This window comes from Homarus americanus, unplaced genomic scaffold, assembly GCF_018991925.1.
Source record: "Homarus americanus isolate GMGI-L3 unplaced genomic scaffold, GMGI_Hamer_2.0 scaffold20465, whole genome shotgun sequence".
In the NCBI taxonomy this organism is placed as follows: domain Eukaryota; kingdom Metazoa; phylum Arthropoda; class Malacostraca; order Decapoda; family Nephropidae; genus Homarus; species Homarus americanus.
This window is the reverse complement of record NW_024756914.1, coordinates 4,889,084-4,904,888: the sequence shown is the minus strand read 5'-3', so window position 1 is coordinate 4,904,888 and position 15,805 is coordinate 4,889,084. Positions and strand designations below refer to the sequence as shown.

General features: G+C 44.6%; 1 protein-coding gene across 1 annotated transcript in view; it reads left to right on the top strand.

Moving 5' to 3' along the window:
- LOC121857078 overlaps window positions 1-15,805 on the top strand; it is a 42,902-nt gene that overhangs the window by 21,307 nt on the left and 5,790 nt on the right. The window contains exon 2 of the mRNA XM_042352930.1: window positions 14,039-14,204. Within this exon, the coding sequence (XP_042208864.1) occupies window positions 14,039-14,204 (166 nt within the window). The remainder of the gene's footprint in view (window positions 1-14,038; window positions 14,205-15,805) is intronic.

The window sequence follows — 15,805 nt, the reverse complement described above, 5'->3', positions numbered from 1 at the left end:
GCAGGTGAGATGCAAGAGGTACGATAATGCAGGAGGGTGAGATGCAAGAGGTACGATAATGCAGGAGGGTGAGATGCAAGTGGCGCGATAATTCACACAGGGGGAGGAAGCAAGAGGTACGATAATGCAGGAGAGGAGATAAATGAGGTACAATAATTCACAAGAGAAGATGCCAGGGGTACGATGATGCAAGAGGGTACAATAATTCATACAAGGGGGGAGGATGCACGAGGTACGATAATACAGCGGGGGTAAAAAATAGGGAGCGCCACCTCATCTGACACGTCCACATTATGGCCACCATTACGGGGGCCTGGTGACGGGTGGGCAGACGTGGCCAGCCCGACACAACCAAAAACTGGACAAGCGTTCCCACCACAGCACACGCTAAGAGGGATGGAGTGAGGTGCTGTGTGTGTGTGTGTGTGTGTGTGTGTGTGTGTGTGTGTGTGTGTGTGTGTGTGTGTGTGTTTCTTTTGTGGATATGTCGCTAACAATAACAACAACAATAATAATAATAATAACAACAGGAAGAAGAACTACAACAAGAACAATAATAATAATAATTAATGTATGCACAATTTAATCTTTAGATCAGACGAGAAAAAAATCCATTTTTGAATCCATACCCAGAGTTAATCCGATTACCAGGGTTTAATAATTCAATTCTCCTTCTCGCTGAACGAATTATTATGGTAATTATTGTTGACAGTCCGATCCAAAGTGAGGAGCAATGGTCGTGGAATACATTAAATAAATTATAGCCCAGGTGTTTCTCGTTAATTACCTTTGTGGATGTGACTTACACCTGTTGATGACCTAAAAGTAGTGATTCTTTTACCTCACAGGGGACATACTCTGTACATACATACATACATACATACATACATACACACACGATCGGTGACATAGTGGATGTCTTCTGAAGTAAATTAAAATAAAAGAAAGCTACTGAATGTTTTCATATTAAATTCAATAGAAGGCGAGGAGGAGGATAATGACTGGGAGAAGGAGAAAGAAGAGAAATGAGATAAATACTGGAAAAGGAAAAAGGAGGAGAAAAAAAGAAGGGAAGAGGTAAGATAAAGCTTGGAAGAAATAGAAGGAGGAAGAGAAGGAGAAGAAGAAGGAATAGATAAACTCTACTTTCGTGAGGTAGAGAAACAACAGGCCTCCTCAACACCTCATGGCAGGCTGGTGGACCCCCCTCCCCCACTAACTCCTTGAGGAACAGGGGATCGATACCCCATTGTAGGATCAGATCCTCCTCCTCACGCTGCTCTTTTGTTCAGCTGTACAAGATATCGGTGAGGAAAAGTGGGAGGGAGTGAGGGGGGGGTGGTGAGTGGGGGTTGATGAGGGGGTTGTGGTGAGTGAGGGGTGGTGAGTGGGGGTTAGGGGGGGTGGTGAGGGGTGAGGCTTGTCTGGCACTACATAGAAATAAGTATCGATAAAAAGGGTCTTAAAAAGTGATGAAAAGTGAGATTTGAAGTTTGGAAAAAAATGTTCCTTTAAAAAATAATAGGATGTGATTCATTTATATTAGCTAGAGGTGATAGCGAGAGAAAGAGAGAGAGAGAGAGAGAGAGAGAGAGAGAGAGAGAGAGAGAGAGAGAGAGAGAGAGACCCCTACTACCATATGAAGAGATCCCTTCACTAGCTCTCTGTGTTCCTGTGCTCATTGTTAATCAGTAAACTGTATCTCGTACCCGACTGTGAAGCCTCATGGTGGCCGATACACCCGCCGAGCAAGCCGATTAGTGAGGCCAAACGTCCCCTGCCTCCAACACACCTCTGCCTCCAAAACACTTCTGCCTCCAACACACTTCTGCCTCCAACACACCACTACCTCCAACACACCACTACCTCCAACACACCTCTGCCCCCAACACACCTCCTCCACACCCCCCATACTGTGTTACTGAGCCACACACACACACACACGCTGATGCCAATACCAAAATAATTAACTATCATACCATAGCTAATCTAACTAATCCTTACTTAGCTTTGGGCACAATTAACTATCTAACTATCTGTCCAAATCTAACTAATCCATTTATATTTTCTGTTTACATTCACAGTGGTTTATAACAACAAACAAACAAAATGTTTTAAGACGTTCAAACATAAACCAAAGCCTTTATAAACCAGTGCCTTGAAAATGCGTGGAGTTTTACGTAAAGTTTGGATCAATCGTCATAAGGCACACAACACGCAACGGGTCAACCAACTTTCCCAGCCCGCAGTCACGCAACACTTACAGGCACAGGTGTCATGGTCACTCCTACCTGCCTGCCATCTCACTCACAACTACTCACAGCTAATTACTTCAACACCTGTACCTCACCTGTGCCTCACCATTAGTACCTTACCTTTCCCTCATCTACACCTCACCTGTATTTCAACTGTTTCTCACCTGTACCTCACCTATATCTCATTTTACCTCATCCGTACTTCACCACCAGCACCTCACCTGTACCCCAACACCTATATCTACCATCTACCTCACCACCAACACCTCACCTGTGCCTCACCTGTAATCTCCCCAGGTCAAGGACAAAGGTAAAATATCTATAGTCAAGGGATCACGTTCCTGAGTCATTTCCTGACCCCTGATTGGTGGCTTTCCTGGAACCAAGGTCGATAGGGACCAATCACACGCCGGGTGCTCCCTGACGGGGTTTCATCTAGTTATCTTCTTCCCTCTTTCTCCCATCTTTCCTTTTCTCCTTCCCCACCTCTTTCTTTATACCTCTCCCCCTCCCTTCCCTTCACCCCACCTTCCCTTCGCCCCCACTCCCCTCCACCCCTACCCTTCCCCTCCCCCCTACCCCTCCCCTCACCCCCACTCCCCCCTCGCCTCCACCCCTACCCCCCTCCCCACCCCACTCTCTCCCCTCTTCCCCACCCTCCCTCAGAAATTACCAGGCAGAGGAAGGTTGTCACGCCATTTAAGAGATATGACTTCGGATTGTAGACCTGCCAAGGAGTGAGTGAATAGGTGAGTGCGTGAGTGAGTGAATAGGTGAGTGCGTGAGTGAATGAATAGGTGAGTGCGTGAGTGAGTAAATAGGTGGGTGAGTGAGTGAGTGTCCTATATCACCATCATAATAATAAAACTCAATCCACGTATTAAACCACGACCAACTCCTTCAGTTGCCATATTTGAGGAGGTGCAGAGGTCAAAGTCACAACGTTGATAATTGGTTCGATGTGTTTTGGCATCTTGCCCGAGGGAAAATTACCGGTATAATTGGTTACTTCTGTTACATGACGTCATTGCGCATAAACACTCTATGACGTCACAACTCAAACGTCCAATCATCACAAAGGTATTCCTCCATGACGTCATCCATGTAACTAAACACACACACACACACACACATATAAACACTCCATGACGTCATAACTCCAACGTCCAATCATCATAAAGGTTCCCCTCCATGACGTCATAACTCCAGCACGCAATCATCATCAGCGTTCAAGTAAAAGAGATGGTAGAGTTTCACCCGTGTCTTATTCCTCTTTATTCCCATTACTCCTACTTCCTTCTTTATCCTCACACCACCACCTCCACCTGTACCTCACCTGAAATAAATTACCGTGTCCAATCTACAGGTGAAATTAGCCAACATGTCTAACCTACAGGTGAAATTAGCCAACATGTCTAACCTACAGGTGAAATAAGCCAACATGTCTAATCTACAGGTGAAATTAGCCAACATGTCTAACCTACAGGTGAAATTAGCCAACATGTCTAACCTACAGGTGAAATTAGCCAACATGTCTAACCTACAGGTGAAATTAGCCAACATGTCTAACCTACAGGTGAAATTAGCCAACATGTCTAACCTACAGGTGAAATTAGCCAACATGTCTAACCTACAGGTGAAATAAGCCAACATGTCTAATCTACAGGTGAAATTAGCCAACATGTCTAATCTACAGGTGATCCAATTAAGTGTAAATTCAAAGATAAAAAAAAAACCCTTAAAAAATTTATATATCAGTGCGGAATAAAGACGTGAAGGTTTATTAGCTCCCGGATGTTGCCAATACGAGCCAGGTAGGTCCTATAGACACAGGTGGTGGTGATGTCATCAGACACGATATGGTCGATTTGAGGGTGTGTGTGTGTGTGTGTGTGTGTGTGTGTGTGTGTGTGTGTGTGTACCATCATCTCCAGGACCCCATACCACTCACACCCCCCCGTTAAGCAAGGTTTACGATACCCTCATTAAGACGCGAACTATCGTTTATGAGGGCAATTGGCGTGGCGGCGGCCGTTACGTCGCTGTTGCCTCCGGAACGACTGTGATTCGTAGTTAAAATAGGAGTGGGGTGACAGGGGTGAGGGGGGGTGGGAGGAGTGGGGGTAGGATGCTTAGAGTAGGTGGGATGGAGAGGTGATGGAGGAAGGGAGAGAGGAAGTGGAGGGAAGGAAGAGAGGAAGCGGAGGGAAGGAAGAGAGGAAGTGGAGGGAAGGGAGAGAGGAAGCGGAGGGAAGGGAGAGAGGAAGTGGAGGGAAGGGAGAGAGGAAGCGGAGGGAAGGGAGAGAGGAAGTGGAGGGAAGGGAGAGAGGAAGCGGAGGGAAGGAAGAGAGGAAGCGGAGGGAAGGGAGAGAGGAAGTGGAGGGAAGGAAGAGAGGAAGCGGAGGGAAGGGAGGGAGGAAATGGAGGGAAGGAAGAGAGGAAGCGGAGGGAAGGAAGAAAGGAAGCGGAGGGAAGGGAGGGAGGAAGTGGAGGGAAGGAAGAGAGGGAGTGTGTATGTGTGTGCAGTGTGTGGAGATAAGTATACAGGTGTGCAACTGTGTATAAGTTTTTCGTGTACATGCGTGTGTATGCAAAAAATATACACACATACACACACACCACTGCAACCAGGAAGTAAGCAGCTCAAATTACCCATAATTACCTGTCTTAATTGCCGTAATTATCGTAACAGCTGCAGGCCATCATCCTCAAACGATCGTAAGTGTAATGTTCGACCGTAAGATTATCCCTCACTCGCTAGATTATCCCTCACTCGCTAGATTATCCCTCATTGGCCAGATTAAAATACGACACAAATGTAGAAACAATATGGCGTCCAAATTATACTGAGACTTCAACCTAAGCAACTGCGGTTACCCTTTACATGTTACGGGCATTATGATGTAGATAGATAGATGGATAGATAGATAGATAGATAGATAGATACAGAAAGAGAGAGAGAGAGAGAGAGAGAGAGAGAGAGAGAGAGAGAGAGCGAGAGAGAGAGAGAGAGAGGTGGCTGAACACTCATAAACACCACCAAACCAAAGAGCTTGCCATTGACATTTATATTTGAACACACTAAGACAACTGTACCGTAACACACCACTAACCTAACCTAACCTCGTACCAAAACAAGCCCTCAAGTGGGACCATAAAGACGTGATAAATATAGTTACTTGAGGGGAATACAAAAAGCTGTGTTAAGTTAATGGCGATGTCTGGTTAAGTGAGAAACCTTAACATATGGACGATGGTAACTGAGAATCGGTCATTGGGTAAGTTAAGATGCCATTTATAAACAAAGTATATCTCTCTTATACCTACTGAGGCATCCCACACACTCCCACACCCCCAGACACACCCCACACACACTCCCACACCCCTAGAGACACCCCACACACATTCCCACACCCCTAGAGACACCCCACACACACTCCCACACCCCTAGAGACACCCCACACACACTCCCACACCGCTAGAGACACCCCACACACACTCCCACACCCCCAGATACCCCCACACATCAGTTAATACACCAAGTTAAGGTCAAATATGAAATGTAATCTTCCTAGGAAACGTTTATCAAGGTGTTGTTAATGATTTGCTTCTCGCCATCCTCCTCCTAAACTCATCCATTCATCCATCCAACTCAATGAATTGTCTAGTCTTCCAGTCACGCATCCTTCTTTCCATTCATTCATCTATCCTTTCATCCAACTCACTCCCCTGTATCCAACCATCCATTCATCCAGTTACTTAATTCTGAGTATCCATCTATCCATCCAAGCTATCCACCCATCCATCCATCCAGTCACTCATCTCTAACTATCCCTCTATCCACCCAAGCTATCCATCCGTCCATCCAATCACTTAACACTAACTATCCATCTATCCATCCAAGCTATCCACCCATCCATCCATCCAGTCACTCATCTCTAACTATCCATCTATCCATCCAAGCTATCCAGTCATTTAACTAACTATCCACCTATCTATCCAAGCTTTGACTATACATGTCTATCTATCTACACATCTATCCACCCAAGCTATCCGTCCATCCATCCATTCATCTATCCAGTCACTTAACTATGACTATCCATCTATCCACACAAGCTATCCACCGCTGCATCTCGCCTTCAAAATCTCCTTTGAATTTCTGTTACCTAAAAGTCATTCACAAATGTCAGACGAACTTCGATTTATCAAAATTTTTTTCCTCTCTGGAGCGTGAGGTGGTGAGGAAGAACGGGAGGGGGAGGGGAGGGGGAGAGGTGGAGGGGAGAGGGGGAGGGGAGGGGAGAGGTGGGGAGGGGAGGGGTGGAGGGGAGGTGATGAGATGGGGAGGGGGTGGGGTGGTGGGGGAGGGGAGGGTGGGGAGAGGGGGGGGTGGAGGAAAAATGGGTGGTGGAGAGAGAGGGAGGTGGGGAGGGGAAGGATGGTGGGGGAGGTGGAGTGGATAAAGACACAGCCAGACAGGAACACTGAAGATTACACTATCATTACCTCGACATTACAAGAGATAATTATTAAAAGAAAGGTCACACCATCATACAAGGAAGGTCAGAGGTCACACCAGCTGAGATGTGTTGGGTCAGGGCCTGAGAGGTGAGGGAAGTCTTAGGTGAGGATGTGAGAGGTGAGAGATGAGGTGGTCCCGGTTTGCCCCCCACACGCAGAGAATAGAGTTTGTTTATTGGGCAGCACCTGGCATCCTGTGGTAGGTTAAGCCCAGATGCCCAACAGGTGCCCAACAGGTGTCCAATCAGGTGTATAACAGGTAAACGCGAGAGGTGGGTGCTCGCCTTCCGAGACTAAACTGACTGATGGAAGGAGAGTAACTGAAGGTGTCTAATCATCAGGTGAAACAACAGCTAATCATCGCCCCTCGCTAATGATCTTCAAACAACAAACAAAATTAGCTCTGCAATGGCGGAAATTACTTTGAAGAGATTATTACGCCGAGGTACGATCACCTGCAGGCGGGTGATGTTACCATGGCAACCACACCACGGAATCAGAGATGTCAGGGTGAGAGGAGGGGGAGGAGGAGGGAAGAGAGGAGGAGGAGAAAGAAGGGAGAGGAAGATGGATGGAGAAGAGGAAGGGGGGAGGGAGAGGAGGAGGAGGAGGAGAAGGGTGGTAGGGGTGAGGTGAGGAGGAGGAGAAAGAGGAAGAGGAGGGAGAAGGAGAAAGAGGGAGAGAAAAGGAGAGGTGGTGGGGATGAGAAAGGGAGAAGAAGAGGAAGGAAGAGGAGGAAGAGGAAGGAAGAATGGAAGAGAGGAAGGATGAAAAGAGACAAGTGTACCGTATGATTAAAAATATTTAAACCGAACTAAACCAACACTTCTTTACACGTGGTAATTAAACCAAACTAAACCTATATTGGAGGTCGCTTGCACACACACACACACACACACACACACACACACACACACACACACACACTTAATCAGGGGACACAGGTACAATAATTTACTACTACACAGCGCAGGTAATGTACCTCTCTTTGTTGTCTTATTATTTATTGATCTATTTCTATATTTATTTCTGTTATATAGTTATTGAAAGAGAGATGTGGGGGGTGGGGGGTGTACACGTCTGGGTTAGAAGGGCTAGCTTAGGGAAACGTGGGTAACGGGTTTGTGGGCAAGTGAACGTGGGTAGCGGATCTGTGGGTAGGTTACGGGGCTTTGATGACGCTAGGATGACCTGTGTGTGGGGGAGGAAGGAAAACGTGGAAAGAAGGAAGGAAGGAAGAGAGGAAGAGAGAGAGAGAGACAGACAAAAAGGGGGAGAGAAAGAGAAAAAAACAATAAACACACCGATCACCAAACATTAACTCACATAAAAAACATACATAAAACACACACAAAATAAATAAACTGTGTTGGGTAAAGTTTGGCCCAGCACCCAAAAAGCCATTACCCACTACGGCCACCAGACGCAGAGTTGGAGTGATCAGCGCCGCTTCCTGTCCAACTACGTCTAAACAATGGCACAAACTTACTTGGCTCTCTAATACACTTTTTCCAGATGTCGTGTTTTATTTCGGTGTGTTTATTTTCTTTGTTTCTTGGTGTGTTTGTGTGGGGGGAGAGGAGGGGGAGGGGGGTGTGTGGGGGAAGGGAGTTTTGTCTTTGGGTGTGGGTGTGGGTGTGTGTGTGTTTAGATTACACTTGATTTTACAACAACTTAAAACAAACCATCACCAAATAAACAAACAAACCAACAAACAAACAAATTTCCATAACACAAACACACAAAAACATTAACACGATATTAAACCAGATTCATTAAAACACAATAAAACACCAATAGCTAAATATAAACCAAACATAGAGAAGAGAAACATTCACTCATAAACTAAAGAAAAAACACCACTAAAACACGAACTGGCAACCATAAACCAGATAAACATAAGAAACAAAAAATAAACCCCATGTGCCACGGTATAGGAAAATAAAACCAATGGAAAAAAACATTAATAAAACACAACGTTCACACACACACACCGAGAGAAAAAACAAACAAATATAAACCAATGGTGAGGTAGTTTGGTAAAGCCATTAAACAAGGACTAACAGACAGTCAGCCTTGGTCCTAAGTGATCAACGTCGTGACCTCGACCAACTAAAGTTTTAACAAGCGAACAAACTTACTTTGTTTTTCCTCTCTCGCTCTATGTAGGGGGGGGGGAGGAAGGGGAGGGGGAAGGAAGAGGGGAGAAGGAAGGATGAAGGGAAAGGAAGGAGGAGGAGGGGGGGGTGATGTCATATAATTTATGTCTCATTTTTATGCCTTAATGATGAGTATCTTCCCTCACTCCCCGCCACACCCCCTCATCAACAGGGTGAGGAGAGATGTGTCACTAAATCCTGGTATTATCGATGCTACATAAGACTCATCCTGACCCCAGCTACAAGAATCATCCTGACCCCAGCTACAAGACTCATCCTGACCCCTACTACAAGACTCATCCTGACCCCAGCTACAAGACTCATCCTGACCCCAGCTACAAGAATCATCCTGACCCCAGCTAAGACCCATCCTGACCCCAGCTACAAGACTCACCCTGACCCCAGCTAAAGATCATCATGACCCCAGCTACAAGAATCATCCTGACCCCAGAATCATCCTGACCCCTACTACAAGAATCATCCTGACCCCTACTACAAGACTCATCCTGACCCCTACTACAAGACTCATCCTGACCCCAGCTACAAGACTCATCCTGACCCCAGCTACAAGAATCATCCTGACCCCGGTTACAAAAATCATCCTGACCCCGGTTTTACTACCAAGACAACAACGATAAAAATTAACCACTTAACGCTACACAAGGAGGCTGGCGACAGTGGAGGGTTAGATCACCATAAATAAATATACTTGTATTATGGCGTTTGGAGTTATACAGATTATGTTTTGTCTAATACTGTATGATGTTTAGTCTATGTTTAGTCTATATTTACTCTTATGGTATAGTGTTTTGAACGATACGATTATTTCTGTTCCGTATTGATGACTCTGTACTAACCTAACCTAACCTAACCTTTTTTTCGAGGCCCCGTTACCGAGAGATCACAAAGTTAGGGGTGAAGTGTTTGATATCTCTTACTAACACGAGGGGGCTGGTATGAGGGGGGTGGTATGAGGGGGTGGTATGGAAGGGGTGGTAAGGAGGTATGAGGGGTAGGTGTATGGGGGGACTGGTATGAGGCTGGCATCAGGGGAGACTTACATACGGACATTAGCACGAGGAAAAAGGGAGGGAGGGAGAGGGATGACATTATATTCTGAGTTGTCCCCTCCCTTCCTCTTCTCTCCTCCCCTCTCTTCCCCTTCTCTCCTCCGCCTCCCTTTCCCTCCCTTCCACTTCGCCCCTTCCCCCTGTCCCTTTCCCCTCTCTTCCTCTTCTCTCCTGCCCTCCCCTTCCTACAGAGTGTCTCGCAACCGTCGCCTAAGGGCTGACCATTATGACAGTAATCACCACCACCATTAGCTTTACCAGTGACCTGCAATTGCCACTCTAGGCCACACCAACCCCCCCCACCTCTCTGCTCTTTCTTTCTTTCGTATTTTTTGTCTTTCTATCTATCTATCATATCTATATCTACCTGTCTACTGTCTGTCTGTCTTCTTTTCACCCTCTAGTGTGTCAGCTCTGGTGTCAGTGTGCAAGACGGAGAGCATATTGATGAAAATGTCACCCTCCCCAGACGAGCCATTTCCAACACACCGTCATACACTACTAAAGGCTGAGCTAATGTGTCGGTGTGTTTACAACGTTTCTGAAAATACATTTGTAAGTTTATTGATGTTTTATGTAATATATATATATATATATATATATATATATATCTACTGTTATGTTATTACGGTAGTCTGACATTATTCTAAGTCTGTGTTTTTGTCACGTTTTGATTGTTTTTTTTTTAGGTAAATTTAAATATAACACCAAAGTCATCGGGAAGAAGAAGAAGAAGAAGAAGATTGCAGCACACAAAAAGTAAAAAATAATAATAACAAAACACCATTATTCGCGCCAGGGCATAATCAAAACACACACACACACACACACACACACACACACACACACACACACACACACACCTAAGTATAGCATCTACACGTTAATATTACAACAGCCAATACAAGACTCCATCAGCTGGCCGCTCCCCCACACCATGTTACTAGCTAGTGAGGGTGGGTGGGTGGGTGGTCAGGAGAGTGGGTGGGTGGGTAAGTGAGAGGGTGGTTTAGTCAGGTGAGGATAGGTTAATTAACACCTTAGACTAAAACACCTGCAAAAGAAGACTAAAACACCTGAAGCAGATCTACCTGTACACCACACCTGAGTCCTTTCCCACCTGTATTATATTTAGAAACAATTCAATATCCCCGACCAACAAGAACACGGTATTATTGTCAATATTTATCGAGGCAATAACCATTTCTGTTAGTCTCTATGCACTTAGAAATGGATGTATATTATATAAACACTCTATGATCACGCTTACAGCTGCAGTTTATATTCTTTCATGCGATGTGTATACCGATATATATATATATATAATGTACAATATGACGATGATGATGTGATGGTATTTAGGAATGCATATTTTAACTCCGTTTTACTGGATTATTATTATTATTATTATTATTATTATTATTATTATTATTATTATTATTAATGTTATTATCTTGAAGGAGCTGACGAATTTTCTTGATATTTCACTGGCACCCTGAACATCCTTCCCCCTCCACCTCTCTCCCCCTCCCCCTGTCACCTTAACGTCTCGTGTAACGGTTCAATAACAGGGATGATCCGATTAAGACAGGCGACGTGGCTGGCGTTTTTAATGCACCTGGAGAGTTATAGCAGGTGAAGAGCCGTGTGCCAACTGGACTGATGCGGATATTCGAGTACCTGTGACAACCTCAGGTAAAATGAGGGTAGTTGGGGGTCATTCCTAGCTCTTATGTACCGCAGGTTTGGCGTATTAATCAGTGTGTTGTATAGCTGGTGATTCAAACCGATGGTACGTTCACTATAGGTAACATAAGGTGTTTTAATGACCACACACGTGTAACTTTTTCCGTATTTACACCTCAATATTAACTTACGAACCTTTGAGAATCCGTCTTCACCGTATTAAAATATTAGCATAATAGTTTTCCCACTACAGTCTCGGTGTAATTTCGTCAACATGTTCGCTGCCATCTTTGTATCACAGTTTCAAGAGGACCAGGTAGTTGTGACGTCATATCTACAATTACCAAATAGACAAATTCACATCATAACCTCCAAAAACATGTATTATAGTCTTGATGGAATTTTGACGCCATGTTTAGCTATCATATGTGCCCCCTTCCCCTCCTCCACCGTGAACTACCATACCATAACAGTCCACGGTTCACTCTTGAGGTATATGAGCTGTGCAGTCAGACGTGTTCTCTCACCTTCGGTAAAAGGTCAAATGATACCGTGCGAACTTTTCAGACTCAAGACTCGGGACGTCAGTAGGAAAGGTTTGGTCCAAGACGAGCTTTGTTGATAAAAGATTTAGTCGGGGTGTTGGGGGGTGGGGTGTGAGTGGGAGAGACTGGTGGGCGATATTTAACCCAGCGGTTCCTCTTCACACACACACAGAGCCAATGGTCAAGGTCACTCCTCATCACAACAAGGTTCTTTCTAACAATTTTAGGAATCAGTAAAGGTTGTTGTTTTACTTTATTGTTTATGGGGTGAAGTTAATGTAGTAGTAGTAATGTCGTTATTGTTACTATGAATGTATTACCATTACTATCCGGGTCATGAGTGTACGTCAGTGATCAGAGAAAGAGAGAGAGTAAACATCATCTCATAACACACACACACACCATGCAGTGAGGTTGTGTTCACTGGCACTCCTGTAGCCCCCACGGGTCTTCATGTAGAATTATAGATCCTCTTATACCTCCCTACCTCCTCTCTCACTTCCCTCCCCCCGGGTTACCCCACCAAGACCCCAGTGTCACCTACGACTGATACAAAAGTGGAAATTTCAATTGGACAAGGAATGGAAACAGTACAGGAGAGTGACTAGTGATACAGTACACACGAGCTTCACAGTCCATACTTACTGTACTTGTGAGACCTCCTGCCAACCAGCGAGGAACTGAGACAGCACGATGGCGACAGGAGAGGAGTCAGTGTGCATTGGGTACAGCTGAGGGTCACGACCTTCACAACACAACCCTAGTGAGATCCTACAACATTTTGTCACTTTATGTAACTTGCTGATAAAAGCCATGGCCCTTCAGGCTTTTACCCCCTTAATGCATGAGTCATGAAGGCAAGCTATAAACGCTTTTGCGCTTCACCTTGCACAGGATGACAAGGGGGTGCCCAATAAACTAGCCCCCTCGGGGGCAAAATATAATGTAAGTCCTGCCAAGACCGACTGTGAAACGAGACATTGTATTCCTTGATGGCAGTGTTCCAGTGTTACTAAAATCCATTAAGAGACACTCAGTACACTCACACTCCAAGATATCTCTAATCATCCTCACGCTGCACCGACCACGCTAACGCCACCAGCTATCTGAGAATCGACCCTCCTCCAAATGCAGCTTCACGACACCACGAGACATACAGTGTATTTTCAGCCTTTGTTAATTGTTCTCAATAAACCACTACTTCTTGTTCTTCTTGTTCTTGTCTTCTTGTTCTTGTCTTCTTGTTCTTCTTGTTTTTGTTCTTGTTGTTCTTCTTATTATTATTATTTTCGTGTGGCTCATTATTATTGTCTCGTTTTCTGTGCTTAACAGTCTTGTCTTTTGTGTGCTACAACGTAATTCTTCGTGACACACAAAGAAATATTGTACGAGTTTGCAAGTTACTGTTGGCATTCCTTTGCCATTTTTTTCCTAAAATTGCTGTAACTTTTTTTTTAATAATTCCTCTCATATATCATGAGCTTCACCTTCCCCTTTTACACCCTCCCTCCGCCTCTTCCCTCCACCCCCTTCCCATCACCCTCCCTCCACCCCTTCCCATCACCCTCCCTCCACCCCTTCCCATCACCCTCCTTCCACCCCTTTCCCATCACCCTCCTTCCACCCCCTTCCCATCACCCTCCTCCACCCTTCCCATCACTCCCTCCCTCCACCCCTTCCCATCACCCTCCCTCCACCCCTTCCCACCACCCTCCCTCCACCCCTTCCCACCACCACGATACTCACTCAATTACCCATTACAATCACTGACTCAATCACTCATCTGCCCTCTTCCTCCACAGGTATTGGTGATAGTGGTGGCGCAGGTGACGGAGGGGCAGCAGAAGCAGGAATACCTTGAGACAGCCAATTATCCCGAGGGCTACTATGCCTTTGAGGAAGCTCCCAGTAAGACGCCTCCCAAGGTCCGAAAACCTCCGTATCTTCAGTCCAAAGTCCCATGTCCAGGTGAGTCCCCCCCCCCCTCTCTTTTCTTTTACTCATAGTGTGGTGACTGATGGTGACTTAAGGTTAATGAGTCAGGGTTAATTTTCTAGGTGAGTGAAGGTGACTTAGGGTTAAATCCATAGGTGATTGATGGTGACCTAAGAGTGACTCACGATGTACTTCCTCGGTGACTAAAGGTGACTAAACATTATTAAATCAAGAACAAAAACACTTACCTTAGAAACAACATCAAATTTCAAGTCTAACATTCATTATTTATTTTCACGCTAAGACAAAAAATTAATAAACAAATACAAACTCCTACAAGTGACGTTATTGAGATTATACCGAAGAAATGATTGCCTATATAAATACCTCGATATAGTGACGTATTTAATTCATCTATAATTCCAGTCAATAATCGTTATAGAAAATTATAGGAGATAATAATTTAAAAAAATGACTGAATTAGAAACAAACATCTAAGTAATGGTATTAAATCAGAGTAATTAAGTAAATAGTTATGTTAAGACGTGTGACGTAAGTTTTATCCCTGGCAACTGTCAGTGTATGTGTGTGTGTTAAGTTACTGTCGACTCCCAGTTTGGACGTCTGCCACAACACACACACACACCCTACACACCCCCACACCCCCCCCCCCCCTACGCACACCAGACTTGGCAAGCGATGATATGCACCATTTACACACAGTTGTACACTAAATATACAACCTGCCCCCAAGTTGTAAAGCATCAACAACACACCAATAAGAGAAATAAGACTTAATTAAGAGTAACAAGGGAATGATTCACGGCTGTTTGCTAAGGTGAGTCAAGGTGATTAAGTCTGGTTTTAAACTTACCTGTCTCCAGGCGACTCGTGGTGGTCAGGTGATCATTTGTACGTCCGTGTGTTTGTTGAGACTACCTGTGGAGGATAAAGGAATATATATTATTAGTTATATTATTTATTACAAGAATGTGGGTCTAAGGGATTATAATGAAGAGGAAGAATGTTCATGATATTAAAAATTACATGTAGTTTTAGTATATGATGATGATGATGACTATAATGATGATGATGACTATAATGATGATAATGATGAAACTATAATGATAATTATGACTATAATGATGATGAAACTATACCCCAAAAAACAATAAAAAAAATCACGGGAGAAGCAAAACATCGTCAACACAGCCACCCTTAGCAGACCACGATCATGTGACTGTCTCTCCCCTGTGTACAGCCTCACCTCCCTCACCACAATCCGAAAATAAACAAAACAACAGTGGGACAGAAAACCATTGCTACGGGCGATATTCACCTTTACATATCAACTGAATTACGACGGTTTTCAATATTCACCAAAAAAAAATGAGGATCGAGTTACATCATCAATTTGGCGGCGGCCCATATCGACAACATCTCACGAGGGAGAGGCACGACTATACTACCATCCATTCCTACCAAACTGCAGCCCTTCCTCACCATAAAAAAAAAACAACCAATGAGTTAAAGAAGTCGTCGGTACATGCGAAAATTATGGCGCAATTCAATGTTCACCCCAAAACAAACGACGATCGAGTTAAGTCATCAATATGGCGGCGGGCCAGTATCGA